General features: G+C 53.7%; 1 protein-coding gene across 1 annotated transcript in view; it reads right to left on the bottom strand.

Annotated features, from left to right (window-relative positions):
• Positions 1–1905: 1905 nt before the first annotated feature.
• The window catches only part of SCNN1B (sodium channel epithelial 1 subunit beta), a gene marked incomplete at its 3' end in the record, with an annotated part of 75831 nt that continues 57316 nt past the window's right edge, over positions 1906–20420 (bottom strand). Inside the window, exons 5-13 of the mRNA XM_082858128.1 lie at positions 10810–10913; positions 8852–9015; positions 8432–8539; positions 5924–6041; positions 4755–4830; positions 4605–4662; positions 3856–3917; positions 2524–2599; positions 1906–2286 (exon numbers count right to left, since the gene is read on the bottom strand). Coding sequence (XP_082714254.1) covers positions 1906–2286; positions 2524–2599; positions 3856–3917; positions 4605–4662; positions 4755–4830; positions 5924–6041; positions 8432–8539; positions 8852–9015; positions 10810–10913 — 1147 coding nt within the window. The remainder of the gene's footprint in view (positions 2287–2523; positions 2600–3855; positions 3918–4604; positions 4663–4754; positions 4831–5923; positions 6042–8431; positions 8540–8851; positions 9016–10809; positions 10914–20420) is intronic.

Consider the following 20420-nt stretch of genomic DNA (forward strand, 5'->3'; position numbering starts at 1 on the left):
GTCTCGCCTATGTCACTTACAAGAATAGCAATCTAGTCTAGCACCTTACTTTACCTCTCCAAGCGTCAGCTTATTTACTTGTAAAATGGCATGATCATATTTCCCAGTGGTTATGAGAATTCAATGAAATGAGACTTACTTATAAACTACTTGGCCTGGTGCCTGGCATGTCATAAATGTTTGATACAATACAGTCATTGTTTAAAAACAACAAATAATAGTGAGTGTGGTGACAACAACTACCATTGCTATTGATAAAAGTCCTAGTCATAGTAGTAAGTGTGGTAATTACCAAGAATTGAGACTCCAGCGTACAGACTTGCCTGGCCCTGAGCTCAGAAACCTGGCTTCCCCAAGGCCTGCCCCACTCAGTCCCTAGCAATGCTGCCTTTGGCTGGAGTGGCATCAGCCTATGACACCTCCTTCCTCCACAGTGCCATCGTGGGCACTTAATGGGAGGACAGCTTGTTTGCCTTTCAGGCCAAGGACCCAGGTGTTCTAGACCAGCAGGGCTGGGATGCCCTGGTCCCAGGGTCTGAAGCGAGAGCTCCTTCACCACCAGGGCCAGCAGGTGACAGCAGGGCCCTGCAGTGGTCAGCTGTCTGCAGCTGCCAGACCACATTCTTCTTTGATAACAGCTCCCTGATCTCTTTTTGGGAAGCCATTAGGGTTGCCATATTTAGCAATTAAAAATACAGGAAGCTCAGTTAAATTTGAATTTCAGAAAAACAGTGAATGATTTATTAATATGCCCCCAATATTACATGGATGTACGTCTACTAAAAAATTAATTTGCTGTTTATCTAAAGTTCCAGTTTAACTTGGTGGCCTATATTTTATCCAGCACCCCTAGGAGCCATGTCCCCACCACCCTCAGACCATGTGATTCTGCTGGGGGCCAACTGGCCTCAGGTATGGGCAGGATCTGACCAATCCCAGCAGCCTGCCAGTTGGGCACACTGATGATTGGCTCAGAGACAGGCATGTGACCCACTCAGTGACCAATGAGAGTCTGCCTGGGAACTTGCTGTGGCAACTGGGAAAGAGGTGCTCTCTCCTAGCTGAGTTTGGAGTTGCAGATGGCCCTTTGCTGCTGTAAAGTAAGGACAGCCTGCCTGGGAAGGCAGAGAGAACAGACATCACTTGAGCTGCTGGAGATGCTTTTGCTTAAGCCAGTTTTGAGTATTTCTCCCATCTTACCTCTCTTTCTCTCTCTCCTGATTCTTGCAACCCAAAGAAATAAGTTGGACGACACTGAAAAAGGCATAAAGCCACTGTTTCAGGGACAACTTGAAAGAAACTTTAAAAATCACCAGCTTGGACCTTTCTTTGGCCAGGCCTCTGCTCTCAAGTTGTTATGGACGCCTTTCCACCCCCAGAGATGCATCAGGGCACTCTGGCTGCCCAGTCAGACAAAGAACAAAGCTAGACTCTGTGGTTTCTACTTTTATTTTCCAGAACAAAACATGTGCCACCTGGCAGGGCCTCTGATGCCTGCTATCCACCAAAGCTGCCCTCAGTAAACCCACTCACAAGGTCACAAGCGTGCTGCCTGTTCATCTTCGGGGCAGATGGTGACCGGCCCTGGGAGGGAAGTGGCCTGCCTCCAGGGGAGGATGCTCCAGGTCTTGGAGCCTGGCTGGGGGCGTCCCAGGCCAAGGATTGGGTCAGGTTGGAGGGTGCGGGCAGGAACACAATTCCCACATCCGTACCAGCACCGTTACTCCACGGAGCCCTCAGCCTGGGACTGGCCAGGAGCTGCTGGCTCTCTGTAGCAGGACCTGGACTCTGGCCTTGGCCACCTCCCGTCCCGGGCCCGTGGAGAGGGCATCATAAAATGCGGCCTTGGGCGACGGTCTCCACTGCTCAGGTCTGAATTCCTGGGCTGCCCGGGATGGGCAGGGTCTAGATGGCATCGCCCTCGTTGTCAGACTCGATGACGTCCAGCGGCTGCAGACGCAAGGAGTCGTAGTTGGGGGGTGGGGTGCCTGGGATGGGCGGGGTCTGCTCATGGGGGTGGGGCCCAGCATCGGGGCCGTGTGTGGCCGTGTCAGGCTGGAAGCCAAAGTTGGTGTGGGCCTCCACCAGCTCAGCCACGGTGGGCGGCGGGCCGTCGTAGCGGGCCTGGGTCCGCCTCCGCCGCAGGCTCTTGGCGAAGGCCACCAGCTTGATGATGGTGATCCACACGAAGTCGATGATGATCTCCGCGAACTCGATGAGGCACAGCACCGAGCCCCCCATCCAGAAGCCAAACTGTCCTCCCAGGTTTGAGAGCAGCCAGACGATCTGTGGGGAGCAGGGGACTGAGGGCCCGGCCGGGGAAGGGGGGCTGGTCGGGCCACAGATTCCTGCCTCAAGCCCAGCCTCACGGGTTTCTGTGAGGTGGGTTGTTGGCCAGGAAGGGGGAAAGGGTGACCGTCTCAGCGCAGGGAAGTAATCTGACACTGCTTAAGGGACCGTCCTCTGGGTACCAGGTGGAGGGACTGCAGGCGGGGCCGAGGTGCCAGGAGCCCCCAGACTCACGTTATTTGCTGCTGACTCCTCAATGGTGCGATAGTTGTATTCTTGGAAGTAGATGTTGAGCTTGATAACTCCCTTCCTGCAGGAGGCAGCAAAGGAAGCTGGTGCCCTCTCCCCAAGACAGACACACACACACACACACAGACACACACACACACAGACACACACACACACACACAGACACACACACACACACAGACATACACACACACACACAGACACACAGACACACACACAGACACACAGACACACAGACACACACACAGACACACACACACACACACACACACACACGAAAGGCAGCAAGGCCCCCCCAGCCCTCCTCTGGCTCGAGCTTCTCACCTGCCACTCCCAGGAGTGGTGAGGTCCAAACAAGCGCCAGGAAGGGCCCCTCCAGGCCTTGGGGCCACAAAAGGCAGCACTGCCCAGCACCCATCCTGTGTGCCCCTTTCTGAACCAGCTCTCCAGAGGACTCTGGGGCCCGAGACAGTCCTGAGGATCAGCTCCGGGCTCCCCTCTCCCACTCCCAGCCCATGGACAGTAGGCTTGACATAGAGTCCTAAGCCTTGGCTCTCTGTCAGGGGACCCGAGATGGTCCTCAGAAAGGCGATGCTCTCTCACACCTCCAGGCTTCTGCCGGGACATTGCTGCCTCTTCTTATTTGTCTGAACATTTACTACTCCTCCTTGGAGGATCGGCTCAAGTGTCATCTCCCTATACAGACCTCCCTTATCTCTCAGGAAGAAGGAGCCTCCTTCCCTGCTGGGATCCCACAGGAAGGGTCCTGGGCAGACTCCCATCATCATAAGCCCTGTTCGCATACCTCTGTCCTCTAGACTCGAACTTCCTGATAGACTGAATCTTCTGTTTTTCTTGTGCTCAATGCATGTTTGTGTTGAATGGATGGAAAAATGGTTGAATGGATGGAGGGTGGGTGGGTGGATGGATGAGTGGGAGAATGGAAGGATGGACAGTGGAGGGGCGGAGGGATGGATGGATGTGTGAGTGGAGAGATGGGTGGGTAGAAGACTGGAAGGATGGATGATGGATAGATGGGTGGATGGGTGGATGGGTGGATGGGCACAAGGATGAAAGGACTGGAGGCTGGATGGCTGGATGGCCAGGTGACAGATGGAAGAACAGGCTCTCCTTTAGGAAGCGGTAGGCTCGGACCCCCCCCTGGCTGGCCTCTCTCAGTGCTCCTCTAGGCTTGCTTCTGAATCTGATCAGTGTGAGAAGGTGACTGAGTAGCGGCTCTATGCCCAAGCCCCTCCCCTGAGGCTCTGGTTCCTCCTCTCTTCTGCCTTCCCTGGCCCGTCCAGACTCTGAGCTCACCTGTTCATGGTGATATTGGGGCTCTGGTCCCGCTCCTCTGACAACACATGGAAAATCCAGTCCTGGAACCCAAAAAGGCAGCTGAAAACAATGGTGCCCTGCAGCATCCCCTCCCAGTCATGGGCCCTGCTACCTGTGGAGGCAGACCACAGCCCTGTATCTTCTTGAAGCCCCTGGGGGACCACGTGTTGGCCCAGGGAGAAGGGAGGGTGACAGCGCACGCCGTGGCTGCTGTTCTGAGGAGAATGCACTCGGCTCTCTAGGCTCTCCCCCATAGGCCCGGCCTCCCTGTGCCAGCTCTTTCCCACCTCTGACCCTTGCACCTGCTGTTCCCTCTGCCCAGATCCTCCCCAGACCCGCCCAGCCTGGCTCAGCCCCATCCTCCAGTTTTAATCAAATGTCACCTTTTTAGGGAGGTCTTCCCTGACTACCCTAAGGCCTCTTCCCCCAGTTAGCCTCTCATCATCTGGTCTACCCTACACAGCCATTTGAAATGATCTTATTTCTGTATATTGTCTGTCTCTCCAGGTAGAAAGTACGCTCCGTAAGGGCAAAGGACTGTGTGTCCCGCTTACTGCTGTGGCCCCAGCACAGTGCTTTGGGGGACGTGGGTGGAAGTAAGAAGGGAGGGAGGGGAAGGAGGGAGGAACCCCCCTCTGTAAAGTTCCAAACAGCCTGCAGACCTCTGCCCACACCTGCCTCCCACCCAAAGATGGGCAGCCAGGAGCTTGGCCGCGCCCCTGACTCACCTCAGAGGACTCAGAAGGCCAGACGGCCATGGAGATGGTCATCTTGTACTGCGTGTCACTGGAAGAGAGAAGGCAGCCTGTCACTGTCCCAGCTGCCCCACCATCCACAGCCCGCCCCGCCGCCCACACGAGCCTCCGGGCAGGACTCACTTGCAGGACTCCTTACAGACATCGATGCAGGTCTCCCTCTGCGCCAGGCTCGTGCGCAGGGCCGAGTAGCAATAGGCTGAGCGGTAGCGGGTGGGGAGAGAGACTCTGAGCGGGGTTTTGTGCTTTGAGCCTCAGGCTGCCCTCTGCCCTCCTGGCCCTGGGCCACCTAAGGCCTGTGCTTAGGTTGAGTGGGGGGAGTTGTCTCAATCCGAACCCCCCCGGTCATGGAGAATCACCTACATCCACCCCCAACCCGCCCCGTCGCCAGCCATTTCACCCCAGCCTGGCCTGGGGGATCCTCTCCCCGGACAGCCCGGCCCCAGCTCAGCAGCATCAGAGCAGCTTTCCCTCCACCTGTCACCCGATCCTGGCCGGTGGGCCGGGGTGATGGGGTCATGTGGGAAGGGATGGGTGGCTGGAAGGGGTAAAGTTTTCCCCTCTTGTCCACACATTTTGTTAGTTTTAAGAGGTGGTAGGGGGCTTCCCTGGTGGTCCAGTGGTAAAGAATCCGCCTTCCAATGCAGGGGATGCGGGTTCGATTGCTGGTCAGGGAACTAAGATCCTACCTGCCACAGGGCAACTAAGCCCCCGGGCCACAGCTACTGAGCACGTGCGCCTCAACTAGAGAGCCCGTGTGCCGCAACCTACAGAGCCCATGCGTTCTGGAGCCCACGTGCCACAACTAGAGAAGAGAAAACCCACGTGCCACAGCTAGAGAGAAGCCTGCGCGACGCAACAAAGAGCCCGTGCGCTGCAACGAAAGATCCCACACGCCTCAATGAAGATCCCGTGTGCCGCAACTAAGGCCCGATGCAGCCAAAAAGTAAAATAAATAAATAAAAGGTTAAAAGAAAAAGAGGTGGTGGGATGCTCTTTGCTGCTGACAACATCCATCGGTGTTTGGACTCCAAGCCTGGATCCCAGCTCAGTGTGAGCCCAGCAGGGGCTCCTCCGCCTGTGGCTTCAGGTCTCAAGGACAAATTCTCTCCCGAACATACATGTTTCAAGTGTAGTTAATGGAGTCGAAGAGTAGGGGGAGAGGCGAGAGGGGCTGTGGTCTGAGAGGACGGGAACGGAGGGCGTGGAGCTCCGACCTCCCTTGTGGTCAGGGCCTTCGGGGGCAGTGGCCCAGCTGGCGGGTGGCCGGTCCCCCGGGGCTCCCCACTCACCCCAGTCTGGGAATTCCTGGTTGTTGCAGTATTTCTCTCCACGGGGCAGCGGGTACAGGTAGTGGCCACAGCTGCAGTTACGGATCATGTGGTCTTGGAAGCAAGAGCGAATACAGGCCTGGGGGTGGAGGAGGTACAGAGAGAATGCAGACTTGACGGTGATGTCCCCGTCCCAGCCCCGGGGGAAGGGGGCCCGGAGAGCTTGCTGCCCAGGCCACGGGGGCTGGGGGGCGGGGGGGAGGGGCACCTCCCGCGCGGAAGCAGTGGCCGAGCCTCCTCCAAGTTGGGGCGTGGTGGTCCTCCCCTGTCCCTGGCCCCCGTAGAGGGACTCAGGCCAGAGGCCAGCTCTCTGAGGATGGCCCCTGCCACCTTTCAGAGTTGGGGCCCCACGGATGACATGGGGAGGGGTGTCTTGTTCCAGCACTAAAGCGGACTCTGAGGGACTTCCCTGGCGGTCCAGTGGTTAGGACTCTGCGCTTCCACTGCAGGGGGCACGGGTTTGATCCCTGTTCAGCAAACTAAGATCTGCATGTGGCCAAAAAAAAAAAGCTAACTCTTAGAGAGCGCTTGTCACAAGGCTGCCAGCAGCTTTCCAAGCCCTTTACGTGGAAGGACCCAGAAGGGAAGACAGGCAGGCTTGCCCTGTGCGCCTTCTTCCTGGAGAGAAACACTCAGGGAAGGCGAGAAGTGTGCTGTGATTGCTCAGAGTGGATGGAAGAGGAAGTGACCTTGTACAGAATGTCCCCTGTTTGGGGATGGGGGAGGGGGAGAGTGGACTCAGCCCTCCCCTCCCCCCGCCCCAGCCCTGGGCTGGTTGAGATGAATCTACTCATACTGGGTTTTCAGGTCATTCCACTCAGAGACGAGCTATGTGTCCCGGGGCCAGCCCTTAGCCTCTGAGCCTCAGTTTACTCCTGTCGCTCCCGTCGGCTCAGGCGGGGAGCTCGGCTTGCCATGGGGCGCTCAGCGAACGGAAGCAGCCATTCCTCACGTCTCTTGCTGCCCAGGTTCCCAAGCGCTGCCTCTGGAGGACCCCCTGCTCCCACCCCGGCCAAGGAGCCCACAGCTTCTCTTCCGCTCTCCTGCCTGCTGCTCCTCAGGCCAACCCATCCTCTCCTCTGTCCTCCCTGGCAAACCTGGGGGCTCCCTGCGGGAGGAAGTGGCCAGGGGGAGGTGGCAGATGAAATGGCACAGCCGGGAGGAGCGGGTCTGGGGCGAGGTCAGGGGCAGTGGCGTCAGAAGGGAGCCCTGACTTGGCCAAGTGTCTCCCACTCGCCCAGACCCCACTGTCTCACCTGGAAGGAGGGAGTCCTCTCCAGGGCCCAGCTGAGGCTGGGCTAGGGCGGGGCCTGGGCAGGCCAAGCACCAGACCAGGGCCTGGGGCTCTGCCAAGGTCTCCGGCCAGAGTGGTGACTGCACTGGACTGGACGAAGCAAGAACTGAGGTTTTTCTAGAATGAGGCCTCCAGGGCTGGGGCCTGATGCCTCTGGCCTCCCCCTCCATGCTCCCCACCTCCCTGTGCTGTCTTGTCTGTCCATCTGTCCTCCCTCCAGAGGCTTGGAAGGTTCCCTGAGCTCTCCATCGCAGGCAGAAGCCTCTCTAGACAGGAGCGTCAGAGTGTGGGGTGCCTGGGGTCAGCTGGATGGAGTGGGCGGGCAGGCGGGCATGGGGGAGAGTGGAGTCCCCTGACTAAGGCAAACGGGAAGACCACACCTTGCTTGGGGCTCTCAGACACGGAGCCAGGCACTGCTCTGCCATGGCCCTTGTTATGCCTCAGTTTCCTTATCCACCAAGGAAGACTGGGCTGGGAGAAAAAGTGTCAGCAAGTGGTCACTTTTGCAAAGACTCAGTGTGTCCTTCTCCACTGGGGCCAGGTCTGAGGCCAGGCCTCCTGGGCTGACCTTGGAGATCAGCATAAGGGGGAAGCCCCCAGCTGCAGCAAGGGGGATTGAGGCCAGATACAAAGAGGGACTTCTCAGGGGTATGTAAACCCCAATTTCTTCATTCCTAATAATAGTATCTACATCTTAGGGTTGTTGTGAGGGTTAAATGATTTAATGTATATATGTGAAGCACGTGGAACAGTGCCTGCCTAGCACACAATAAGCCTGCTGTTATTAGTATATTAATACTTATAATAAATGGCATATATAATAAATGCTATTAATAGCATAATACGTTAACAATAATTAGTAATTATTGTTAATATATTATTGCCCGTAGGGGTATTGAAAGGATTAAATGATGATGTAATTCACGTAAACCCTTAACATACACAAGGCTTCTTCTTGGGAGACCCCAGGGCGAGACCCCAAGGGCACACCTACAAAGCAGGGTGGAGAAGCGGCCAGCCCTGGGCCCCGGTGGGAACCAGGACAGGGCACCCTGTGGTCCCAAAGATCCAGCAGAGTCAGCCCTGCTGGGATTAGCTTTCCCAGAGACCTCAGGCCTCAGGCTAGGTAGACGTGGATGGGGCCCCAGCGTCATGAGGCTGCACCATCTTCCCACCTGGATGGAGTAGGTCGTGTTGTAGTCGCTGTAGAGGTTTCGGATGGGGACGTCGGAGCCGTTCACGGTGCACTGGCTGTAAGGCTCGCCCTTGCGCTCCAGCTTGTCCTGTGTGAGAGGTTGTTTGTGGGCGGGCCCCTAGTCACCCCTAGGAAGCCCCCTCTGTTCCTCCCTCCCATCTAGCATGCAGGTCTAGGGGCTGCTGAGAGGGGATAGAGGGCTGATGTCCCAGCAGGCGCCAGTGCTTGGGGGGCACCCATCTTCCCCCAGAGCGTGGCCGCCCGGTGTGGTTCCAGCCAGAAGGCGAGGCAGGAGTGGATGGTGAGGAGATCCAGGGCTTGGGGAGGCCCGGATCTCTGGCTCTCAGGCCCTGGGAGGTGGGCGCTGGGCAGGTGGGGTGCCCTTGGGCTGCAGCCATACCACCAGCACCCCGATGGAAGTCTCCATCCCCGACATGGCGAAGATGCCCTCTTCTTTGATGAAGGGGTACGACATCTGCTCGTGAAGCATCAGCCGGGCACCGGCTGTGGACGTGAGGAAGGGCACGTAGTCTTCCTGGCCCACGTCCAGGATCAACTTCAGGCCTGAGGGGAAGATGGGGCCGAGGGCTGCCTGAGCTCGCTCCCCAAGGCTGAAGGGACACCCACCACCCACTGGTCCAAGTCCCCTCCAGCCAAGGGTCTGTGCAGGAAGCTGGCTCCACTTTACGAAAATCCAGACTTCTTGCCTTCTCTAAGGCCCCCATTCGAGTCCAAGCCACCATGGTCTCCTCTCTGGGCTCCTTTTGCCCCCTACACCACCCGCCATGATCTCTCTTCCACAGGGCAGGTAGACCTAGGGCCACAGCACAGGCGGTCCTACCTCCAATCACACAGGTCCTCACGCTCTCCACTCACTTCCCTTTGCTGCCGTGCTGCTTCCTGCTGCTAGGACTTCGTAACGCTCTCCCTTCTCTCTGGAATGCTGTCTCCAGCCTCACCTTTCACCTAGAAACTCTTGCTCTTCCTTCAGATCTCAGCCCAAGTGTCACTTCCTTCAGAAGCCTTCCCTGACTACCTAGACTGGGTCTCAGGATCTCTGCGATATGCTCTCCTAGCCCTGGAACTTTCCTTCCAAGTACCTCTCTCACTCTTGAGATTCTTCTTTTATTATCTGTCTTCCTGCCCCACTCCACTGTTCCCTTCTTGAAGGTAGAGACCAGACCCATCATTTTATGCACCATGGGACCGGGCTAGGTGGTTAGGACAAGAAGGCTAGCATTTATTGAGCACTTGCTACATGCTGAGTGCTGGGCTAAGGGCTTTATTTACATGATCCCACTGGTGCTTTCAAGGGGCATATGAGTTAGGTACAATTATCGTCCCCATTTTACAGATGAGGAAGCTGAGGCTCATAGAGGAGAAGGGATGTTGTCATAGGTCACTCAGTGAGGAAGTGGAGGGTTGCTGGGCTTCTAAACAGGCAGCCAGCTCCTTGATCTTAATCATCTTCTCGTATAGACTTGAGTCGACCAGCACCTCTGTGATACCCAGTGTCTTCAGGGGCACAGGGGTGGTGAAGGGTGGGCAGCCCACCCACACCCCTATTGACCAGCAGCCCTGACAGCTGCTGAATGACACCTGCCCTCTGATGGCTGGGGAGGGCACAACCTGAGCGGGGAGGAAGGATTTGCTCCCCAGGGCCTGGTGCACATGCTGAGCCCGCCAGCCCTTCTCCCAAAATGAGCAGCCTCTGCTGTCAACCGCTTCCTCTTCCTCCCTTCTGTTTACTACTTCACCTGCTCTCTGTCTCTCAAGAACTGCACAGAAACAAGGCTGAGAGTAAGGGCTCTGCCCCAGGGTAACTATGTGAGCGTGGGCAAATTATTTACAACTTCTCAGAATATCTGCATTTATCGAGCATTTGCTACTTGCCAGGCTTAGAGACAAGGCTGCTTGCTCTGTGCTCAGAGGTCTACCTGCCTTAGGCCAGGATGATTCGATGAGTTCTATACTACATATATGCTCTGCTCTGTTCGATATGGGGAAACAAGGGCTTCGAGAAGTTAAGTCTCAGCTCAGCCTCACCCGGGGATAAATGGTGGAGCTGGGATTCCACCCAGTCACAGAAGCCTGTGCTCTCGACCACTAAGCTTACTGCTACCTCGCTTTCCTCATCAGCAAAATGAGCGCACCAGTCACTACCCCAGGGATTTACAAGCGTTGGGTGGGGGGACGGCTGAGAAGGCACCTGGCCTAGCCCCCGTGCACACAGTAGGTGCCGGCCTCCCTCTACCCTCGGTCCTGCCCCTCAATGGCCGATGGTAATTTGGTCTTTCAGCCCCACGTGATAGGATTTAAATCCTCATGGCCCTGGCTCCAGGACAAACCAACACTTACCAAACTCAGCTCCGGGGTTGGCTGAAGGGAGGGCCTTCTCCTTCATGCCCCAGTTGAAGATGTAACAGTTGCCATAATCAGGGTGGAAGATGCGTGTGAAGTTCCTGAAAGAAACACCATCAGCTAGAGAGCAGGGCCCACCCCACCCCATCTGATGCCTCCCCTGCCCAGGGCTCGGGTAGATTACTGCTCAGAGAGGCTTAGGAAGGGAGAGGTGAGCAACAGGTCATTCTGTCCCTTTACCTGCACCCATGCACCCACCAGAGAGGAGATTCCTGGACTCCCTTGGGAAAGAAGGGTGAGGAAGGGTGGGACGAGGCTCTCTGGCTTAGCCATGAGGGATGAAAAAGAAGATTATTTGATGTTTTCATGTCTCATCTACACGGTCTTGTAAGTCATGTGGTCATTTAAACGGTGGCCCCCAAAAAGAGATGTCCACGTCCTAACCCCAGGGACCTGGGAGTATGATCTTATTTGGAGAAGGAGTCTTTGCGGACATAATTCAGGATCTTGAGATGAGATCAGCCTCTTTTATCCATGTGGGCCCTAAATCCAACCATGAGTGTCCTTAAAGAGACAGAAGAGGAGACACAGATACAGAGGAGAAGGCCATGTGAAGACGGAGGCAGAGATTGGAGTTACACAGACAGAAGTCAAGGAACACCTGGGCCCACCAGACGCTAGAAGGGGCAAGAAAGGATTCTCCCCTGCAGCCTCTGGAGACAGCCTGGTCCTGCTGACACCGGGACTGCCCACTTCTAGCCTCCTCTGTGAAAGAATAAATTTCCGTTGTTTTAAACCACCCAGTTTGTGGTCATGTGTTACAGCAGCCACAGGAAACGAATACAGATCATAAGAGTGAGAGGGCGGCTCCAGGCAGTGTTTGCTGCAAGGAGCTGGCAGAATGCAGACAGGTGGGCTTGTCGGGGAACCTCGGGAGCTCAGGTAAAGAGGAAGGTAGACGCAGATGGAGGGCTGGGAATCAGGAGGGGGTGCAAGCAGAGGCCAGGAAAGAGAGAACTTCACGACGACGTGTGAAGAGCCCCATCTAGGATCCTACCTTATGTCACGAGAACGTCTCCTAAGGAAATAATTCAGCAACAACACAAAGTGTTTGCATAAAGACGCTCATGGAAGAAGCGACAGTATAATGTAGTTGCAGATAATTTGGTTAATTTTTTTCGATATGGAACTTTTCAAACATAAAAAGTTGAGAGAATGAAGCCCACCACCAGCTTCAACAATCCCCTGCGGGACTTCCCTGGTGGCGCAGTGGTTAAGAATCCACCTGTCAATGCAGGGGACGCAGGTTCGAGCCCTGGTCTGGGAAGAGCCCACGTGCCGCAGAGCAACTAAGCCTGTGCGCCACAACTACTGAGCCTGCGCTCTATGAGACCACGAGCCACAGCTACTGAGCCCACGTGCCACAAGTACTGAAGCCCACACACCTAGAGCCCGTGCTCCGCAACAAGAGAAGCCGCCGCGATGAGAAGCCAGCTCGCCGCAACTAGAGAAAGCCCGCACGCAGCAACGAAGACCCAACACAGCCAAAAAAAAAAAAAAAAAAAATCCCTACGGCCAGTCATGTTTCATCTCTACCTGCCCTCACTCTCCCTCCCATATTTTTGAAGAAAATCTCAGACATCATAGTTTTATTTGTTAACATTTCTATGTGTATCTCTACAAGAACTCTTAAAAAACCATGCTAAACATAACTAACAAAAATCCTTAATATTATTAAACATTCAATTTATATTGCCTCACAGAGGTCAATTCTGGGTTTACAATTTATTTGTTTAAACTGGGATCCAAATGACGTTGACATGTGATTGGTTGATATGCCTTTGAAATCCCTTAATCTATGGCTCCCTTCATCTGACTTTTTTTTTTGTCCTTGTGAAATAGCTGTTAAGAGTTCTGGTTTCATCCAGCTAATAACTGAAGAGGGAATGATACAATTAGAGGATCATCATTTTGCACCCCCGATTTTGGGGATTTGGGGCATTGTGCACCAGTAATGACCACTGCTGTGTGTCCTGATGCAAGAGCACAGGCTGTCCGGGAAGTGGCCTTGCCAATAAACAAAACAACAGCAAAACCCAGCCTTGAACAGGATCGAGCATCTGTCTCTACCGTTTATAGCAAATACTGGAGACAGAGGAACAAGTTCAAAGACACTACAAAAAGTCAGTATGCAAAATCCAGACTCCAGTTTCTTCAGCAAAGAAATTGTGAGAGAGGGTAAGGGAGGTAACCTATAGATTAAAATAAACTACAAAGACTTGGTTACAATCACAACCTGTGGACTTTAATTGGATCCTGATTCAAACAAGTAAACAAAAAAGTATGACATTGACGAGTGTGAACACAACTGGAGAGTTGATGGTATTGAGGTATCACTGTACATCTCTTTTTCAGGTAGGATAATGGTATTGTGCTTCTGTTTAAAAAAGTCTCTTTTAAGATACATTCTGAACACTATATAGATGAAAGAATATGATGTCTGGGATTTGCTTTAAAAACAGCACAGGACAGGATGTGAATCACGCTTGTTGGTTCTGGGTGGGTAGGTCCATGTGAGTTCATTACACCCTGTTCTATCTATGTGTATGTTCTCAAGTCTTCATAGGAAATAGCATTTAAAATGTCCTTGTGTTGGGCTTCCCTGGTGGCGCAGTGGTTGAGAGTCCGCCTGCCGATGCAGGGGACACGGGTTCGTGCCCTGGTCCGGGAAGATCCCACATGCCGCGGAGCGGCTGGGCCTGTGAGCCATGGCTGCTGAGCCTGCGCGTCCGGAGCCTGTGCTCCGCAACGGGAGAGGCCACAACGGTGAGAGGCCCGCGTACCGCAAAAAAAAATAATAATAATAAAATAAAATATCCTTGGATGTTTTTATACTGTTTTTGTTATTTTATTAAGAAACAGAAAGGAATGGGGCTCAGTGCATCAAATACTGCAGAAATATCACCTGAAATGCAGTACTTTCTAAGCTTTCTGTCCCACAACTTTTACTGAGCGACTTTCAGGGGCCAGGCCCGTGCTGAAGATTTCTAATTCTCAAAATAACCCCATGAGGCCAGCTGCTCTTTGTCCCTGTGCTCAGGTTAGGAAGCCATCTCCTCTACCTTTTGTCTCACCGCCTGTGCCAGCAGAGTGAGGTGGGTCCAGGGCAGGCAGTGAAATCCAATCTGGGAGCTGACCCTGCCTGACACGCGTGAGCTGCCTCCTCAACCTCTGAGCTTTGGGGTCCTCCATGGTGAAAGGGAAATCAGGAAGAAAGTGCATTTCTTCACCCAACATTCATTGAGGAGCGCACTGTGTTGGGGACACTGAGGCTGGCAAGACAGCCCTACCCTCGAAGCTCACAGCGTGGGGGGCACTACGGAGCAGCGTCACGGCAATCCTCTCTTTCCAAAGTGCGTCTCTGGCCTAGCTGCCTCCCTCCACCTCCAAGGCTCCCAGCCTGGTCCAGGCCGCCGGCATCTCCTGCCCCAGTTCCTGCTGGAGCCTCTGCCTCCCCGGTCCTGCTCCCTCAGTCTTCCTCCTGCACAGTGGTCAGGGTGAGTGTTCAAGTTGTGAATCAGCCCACGGCACGCCCCTGCTAGAACCTTCCAGAAGCTCCTTGCTGCCCACAGAATAAAATGCAAACGCCCTACTGGGCTTTCTCCCTGCGTTGTTCATTATACTGCAGAGACACTCCAAGATGTTTCCAAATTCAAGGCCCGCTGCCCCTTGGGCCTGGGATGTTCTCTGAGCAGCAATTTCATCGCTCGGAGCCGTCCCCTGACCTCCCTACTCAAAGTCACTTCCCGGTTACTTGACCATTTCCACCTGCTTATTCCCCTGCGGGCGTGCGCAGAAGCTGAACTCATCTCCTTTAACTGCTTGCTTATCAGCTGCCTCTTGCTTTAGACCATAATCCCAGGGAGGGCAGCTGTCTGTTTGCAGGGAGAAAGAAGTTGAAGGCTAGGAGCTCAGGCCCGGGAGCCAAGCCTGCCCGAATTTGAATTCTGGCTCTGCCACTTACTAGCTGGTGAGCCTGGGGGAAGTTACCTCACCTCTCCGTGTCTCGTTTCTCCACCTGTAACACTGGGGTAACAACAGCGCCCACCCAAAGGGACTGACGTGAGGGTTGGAAGCCAAGCACACTGAAATACTGAACAAATTCACCCCCCATCCTCAGAGCCTGGCACTCAGTAGACACTCAGTAAATATTTGTTGGATAAATTATAGTATGTGGTAAGAGTATCAACAGAGATAAGCCTGGAAGAGTGGGCGTCGGGGTAGGGAGTAGGTCAGGGAAGGTTTCGTGGAGGAGGTGAGGCCTGAGCTGAGACTTGGTGAGTAAGAGGTAGCCGAGCCTGGCGGGTGGGGAGGAGAAAGGGCAGCCCAGGCAGGGGGCACGACACACGCGAAGTCCCAGAGGGAAGAAACAGCTTTGGGCAGGCACTACAGAGTCTCTGTCCTGTGTGGGATCAGGGCTGTGGCCACAGGGAAGGAACGGAGCAGGGCAAGCCAGCTGCAGCCAGGCCCTGTTCTGGAAGGAGAGGCCCCACCCCAGGGGTGTGGGGATACGGTGTGCCCGAGGAGCTGTCCTGGACATCTACAGCTCAGGAGTGGGTGGCTCCCGGCACGGCCAGATCCCCTCCTGTCCCGGGTTGCACTCTCAGTCTTGCCAACTATTTGCTTGTTGATAATGTTCTTTACCTGGAGAGGCTGCTCCCAGCACTGGTTACCTCCAGCTCCAGAGCTAGGCGCTTCCCTCCAAAAACCTTCCCTAGAACAGAGGCTAGGCTTATAGACAGAGACCAGCAAGCCTCCAGAAAAGACTGGGAAACAGAGCATCCTAGCAGGAAGCAGTATAACAACAGTGGTACTGTGTAGTAGGGTTTGGGGAAGGTCAGGAACTAGCTGGCCAATCCCTGAAGCAATAATACAACAACAACAACACTTATAGATGCCTAGATCTTGGTTTCTAAATACCCTTCTCCAATAAAAGGACTGGAGCTCCTCAGAGAAATGGCTGATTCTAGGACTGGGGCATCTTGTTGTGCCAGAAAGTAAGGAAGTACTTAAAAAATAAATAAAGGGATGGGAACAGGTCAAAGAGACATAGGAGCCAACTGAAGGAGCTCTCAGTGGCCAAAGATGGAAAATTTTGAGTAAGAAAATAAATAGTGTGGTATTGGATTACAACCCAAATATACATGAGTCCATATTGGTATAAATTAAGAGACTGAATAAATAAACAAATGGAGAAGACATAAATCTTCCTTACAGAAGAATTCCGAATAGTGTATGTTCCCCTCTCCAGGAGAAGTGGAGTTTAGTCCCTCTCCCCCTGCCGTCACCTCCACCCCCCAGAGGACAGACTGAACTTAGAGACGTGCTTCCACGATACAGAGCACAGGGGGGGCAAAGGGGTTACGTTAGAGTGGAGAAGCCCAGCACGCGGCACCTGCACCTCGGAAGGCCAACATCGCGGGTGGTGTTGAGCGCCTAACGTGTACCCCACACACCATGTGATGAGAAGCCCCTCACCTCTGTGGTCTTCTTCCCCCAAATCCATCTTATCTGTGTAACCCCAAATCAAAGCCTTTCTATAAGACACCCAACCAGTACTCCGAAACTGTCACAATCATCCAGAACAAGGAAGTCTGAGAAAGTGGCACAGCCAGAATGGACAAAGGAGGCGTGACAACCGACAGCAACCTACAGGGGTCTCTCGGAATCTTGAACAGGAAAAGGTCACCAGGAAAAACTGACAAAATCCAAATAAAGTGTTAGGTGTATTTAATAATGATGTGCCCATGTCGGTTTCTTAGTTTTGATAAATTACTATGGTGATGTAAGATGTTACCGAGAGGGGAAACTGGGTGAGGAGTACAAGGGAACTCTGTACTCTCTCTCTGAAACTTTTCTATAAATCTAAAGCTATTCCACAATAAAAAGTTTATCTTTAAAGTGCTCATATAATTCTTAACACATGCTCGGCACTGTTCTAGGCACTTTTTTGTTTTTCTTGTCTCCTCTACTTTTTTTTTTTAACATCTTTATTGGAGTATAATTGCTTCACATAAGCACTTTATCTATGTTAACTCATTTAATCCCCATGATAGCCCTATGAGGTCATTTCACTATCCCCATTTTCCAGATGAGAAAATTGAGGCACAGAGCGGCTAAGGAGCGTGCCCAACAACACACAGAGCTGGCATTCAAATCTGGGTGCTTTGGTGTCAGGGTCCAAACGTGGCTCACATGTTCCTAAAACTGCAGCTGCTGCGTCTTGAGCATTTGCCACATACGAGCAGGAGAGGAAGGAGTCCAGAACAGAGTGAGGAAGCCGTTGCGTCTGGAGCGTGGCACTGTGAGGGCAGAGAGGCACGTGTCCTCAGCACGGAGTCTGAGGCTGATTCAGGAAGGTGGGTAACCAGCTGGCTGTGGGAGTGAGCAGAAGCGCAGAGATGGGTGGACTGGGGTTTCTGTGCCAAGTGTCTGGGTCACACCCTCCGCTCAGACTGCCGAGTGCTGAAGAAACAGGCTTGGGAGGGGTGGGTGGGGAGGAAAGATGATCTTGATTTCTGATGAGGTGGTGAAGTGACACAGGGTGGGCCTGGCCCAGACTGCCACCTCTGACACTCACCAGCTGTGTGACCTCAGAGATGTTGCTTAACCTCTCTGGGCAGTGGTTGCATCATATAAAATGAGGGCTTGTTGCCAGGGTCAAATTGATTTTATACATGTAAAGTGCTAAGAATAGTGCTTGGCACATCAGAAGGGCACAATAAACGTTAGCATCATTATTGAAGAATGAGTTCCTTGTCAAATGTGGGTTTAATGAGAATAATACTGAGTCTTCACTACTGTCAGCCTGTCATGCATACTAACTCATTGAATATTCAAAATAACTCTGTAGAGTAGGCACTGTTATTATCTGTTTTACGGAGGAGGAAATTGGAGGCATATAAAGGTTAAGAAATTTGGGACTTCTTCCCTGGTGGCGCAGTAGTTAAGAATCCCCCTGCCAATGCAGGGGACACGGGTTCAATCCCTGGTCCGGGAAGATCCCACACGCCATGGAGCCACTAAGCCTCTGTGCCACAGCTACTGAGCCTGTGCTCTAGAGCCCGCGAGCCATAACTACTGAGCCTGTGTGCCACAACTGCTGAAGCCCACGCGCCTGGAGCCTGTGCTCCGCAACAAGAGAAGCCACCACAATGAGAAGCCCGCGCACCACAACGAAGAGTAGCCCCCGCTCGCCACAACTAGAGAAAGCCTGTGTGCAGCAACGAAGACCCAACGCAGCCAAAAATAAAGAAATTAAAACAAAAAAAGGTTAAGAAATTTGTTCAAGGCCACACAGCTTGTAAGACAGAGCAAGGATCTGAACCCAACAGTCTAACTGCAGAGTCCAGCCTTGAGCCACCCCTTCACTAGACTTACTCCCCAGCCCTAGCTACACCACAAAAGTTGTGTGGCCAATACCGGGTGTTGCCTGCCCATCAGCCATCTTCTCTTTGGGGGACCACCCTCAGTCCATGTGACCCAAATGTGACTCGTTTTGGAGGGCGCCATCTTGGCAACAAGCAGGTCATCCCCAGGTTGCCTCTGGCCCTGGATCAGGCCTGGAAACAGCTGGCTCAGTTTAGGGGCCGTGCTGTGCGCAGAACGCACGCCTTCGAGCGCTGGGATCCTGCTCGATGGGAGGTGCTCACGCTTCAGGCACCAGGGACCTGGCAGCAGATCCCAGTGGATCCTAGTTGAACCCACTGTCCCAACTCACTTGCACTTCAGGACATATTCTGACTGCGCAGATGGGCCATATATTTGCAATTACGGTATTACGTCTCTCTGTTTTAGCTGAGAGGGTAAACGATGAACTTGTGGGCACAGCACTGGTCCACTGCGCACCAACAACCTTCAGGCAGGGCTGCCAGGAATGGTTGGGCAGGTGTGCTCTGAACCAAGTGCCCTGGCCCAGGGAAAGGGTTGGAATCCAGCCTGTCACCAACCAGCCAGGAGGTGTACCATCAGCAGGGGGCCATCACGTAACTCTTCCACCTGTAGGACTGGCCTTTTCTGACTCTCACAACGGACCAAATGTGCAGCGCTGCCTCCTCAGTGGGCCTGGATTCCGTGACACAGCCTACGAAATGCCTGCCTTTCGAGTGCCTGTGCGTTTTGGGGGACAGAGGGTCCACAGCTGTCAGCAGATTCTCAACAGAGGTCCCTGAAGGTGTACGATTTGACTGAGTTGGGCTGAGGCCACAATCCCTAGGAGGGTGAAACCGGTAGCCTGTCCCTCATCCAAAGCGGCAAGACTCAGCACAGCGCTCCATTCTCCAGAGGCCTTAAGTGTGGGAATTTGAAGCCCCAGGCCAGGAAGACGCCAGCATCTCTGGGAAACAGGACTGGCTGAAGCCCGGGGCGGGACCCAGATGGTGTGGTCCCCCTCACCCAGACGCCTGGCCAGGAAGTCAGGAGGGGGCGCTGGGGCTTCAGCAGCTCTGCCTGTACCCAGCCCCTTCCTTCCCCCGTGACCCGCCAGCCGACCTGCAGCCCCTCTGCAGGCTGCCCCAATTCGGGGACGGAGCCTGGCTCTCAGGCCCAGGGTCTGGATGGTCAGAAGCTGGGGAGGGGAAGGAGGGGGAGATCTGTGGGCTATCTGTAAGAGGACACAGGCTTTTAGGATTGACCCTGCCCTCATTCTGCCATCTTTTCAACATTGGGGGTTGTTTGGGAAAAAGGTGTTTACAGTGAAGACTTCCAGGGCCCTAAATGCTGACATGAGCCGCTTCATTTCCTTTTTTTTTTCCTAAAAAAAATTTTTTTTTTGGAAGTTATCTGCATAATATACTTTTGTCACTATGAATTCCTTTCATATTTTTTTAACATTTTATTGGAGTATAATTGCTTTACAATGGTGTGTTAGTTTCTGCTTTAAAGTGAATCAGCTATACGTATACATATGTTCCCATATCTCTTCCCTCTTGCGTCTCCCTCCCTCCCACCCTCCCTATCCCACACCTCTAGGTGGTCACAAAGCACCGAGCTGATGTCCCTGTGCCATGCGGCTGCTTCCCACTAGCTATCTATTTCACGTTTGGTAGTGTATATATGTCCATGCCACTCTCTCGCTTTGTCACAGCTTAAAGACACAGACCTACTAGAGAATGGACTTGAGGATATGGGGAGGGGGAAGGGTAAAAAATTTTTTGATTTTTGGCCACACAGCATGTGGGATCTTAGTTCCCTGACCAGGGATCGAACGCCGCACCCCCTGCCATGGAAGCACGGAGTCTCAACCACTGGACTGCCAGGGAAGTCCCCCCTTTCATTTACTCTTCACAGGAACGCTAGGAAGTGGCTATGGTTATTGTTCCTGTCTTAGGATGAGAAAACCGAGGGCAGTAGATGCTGGGGTACCTGCACAGATCCCCAGCTGCGGGGTATTGGAGGCTAACAGCTCACAGCCGCCCCTTCTCCCGCCACCTTGCCTGGGAAATTAGGAGACCCCGGCCCATCCTCCTGGGGGTGGCACAGAGCCAGTGAGTAACTGATGGGGGCACGTACAAGGGGCTGCTCCCACACCCCCGCCCCCGCCCTTCGCT

This window comes from Leucopleurus acutus (assembly GCF_964270905.1).
Source record: "Leucopleurus acutus genome assembly, chromosome: 16".
In the NCBI taxonomy this organism is placed as follows: Eukaryota; Metazoa; Chordata; class Mammalia; order Artiodactyla; family Delphinidae; genus Leucopleurus; species Leucopleurus acutus.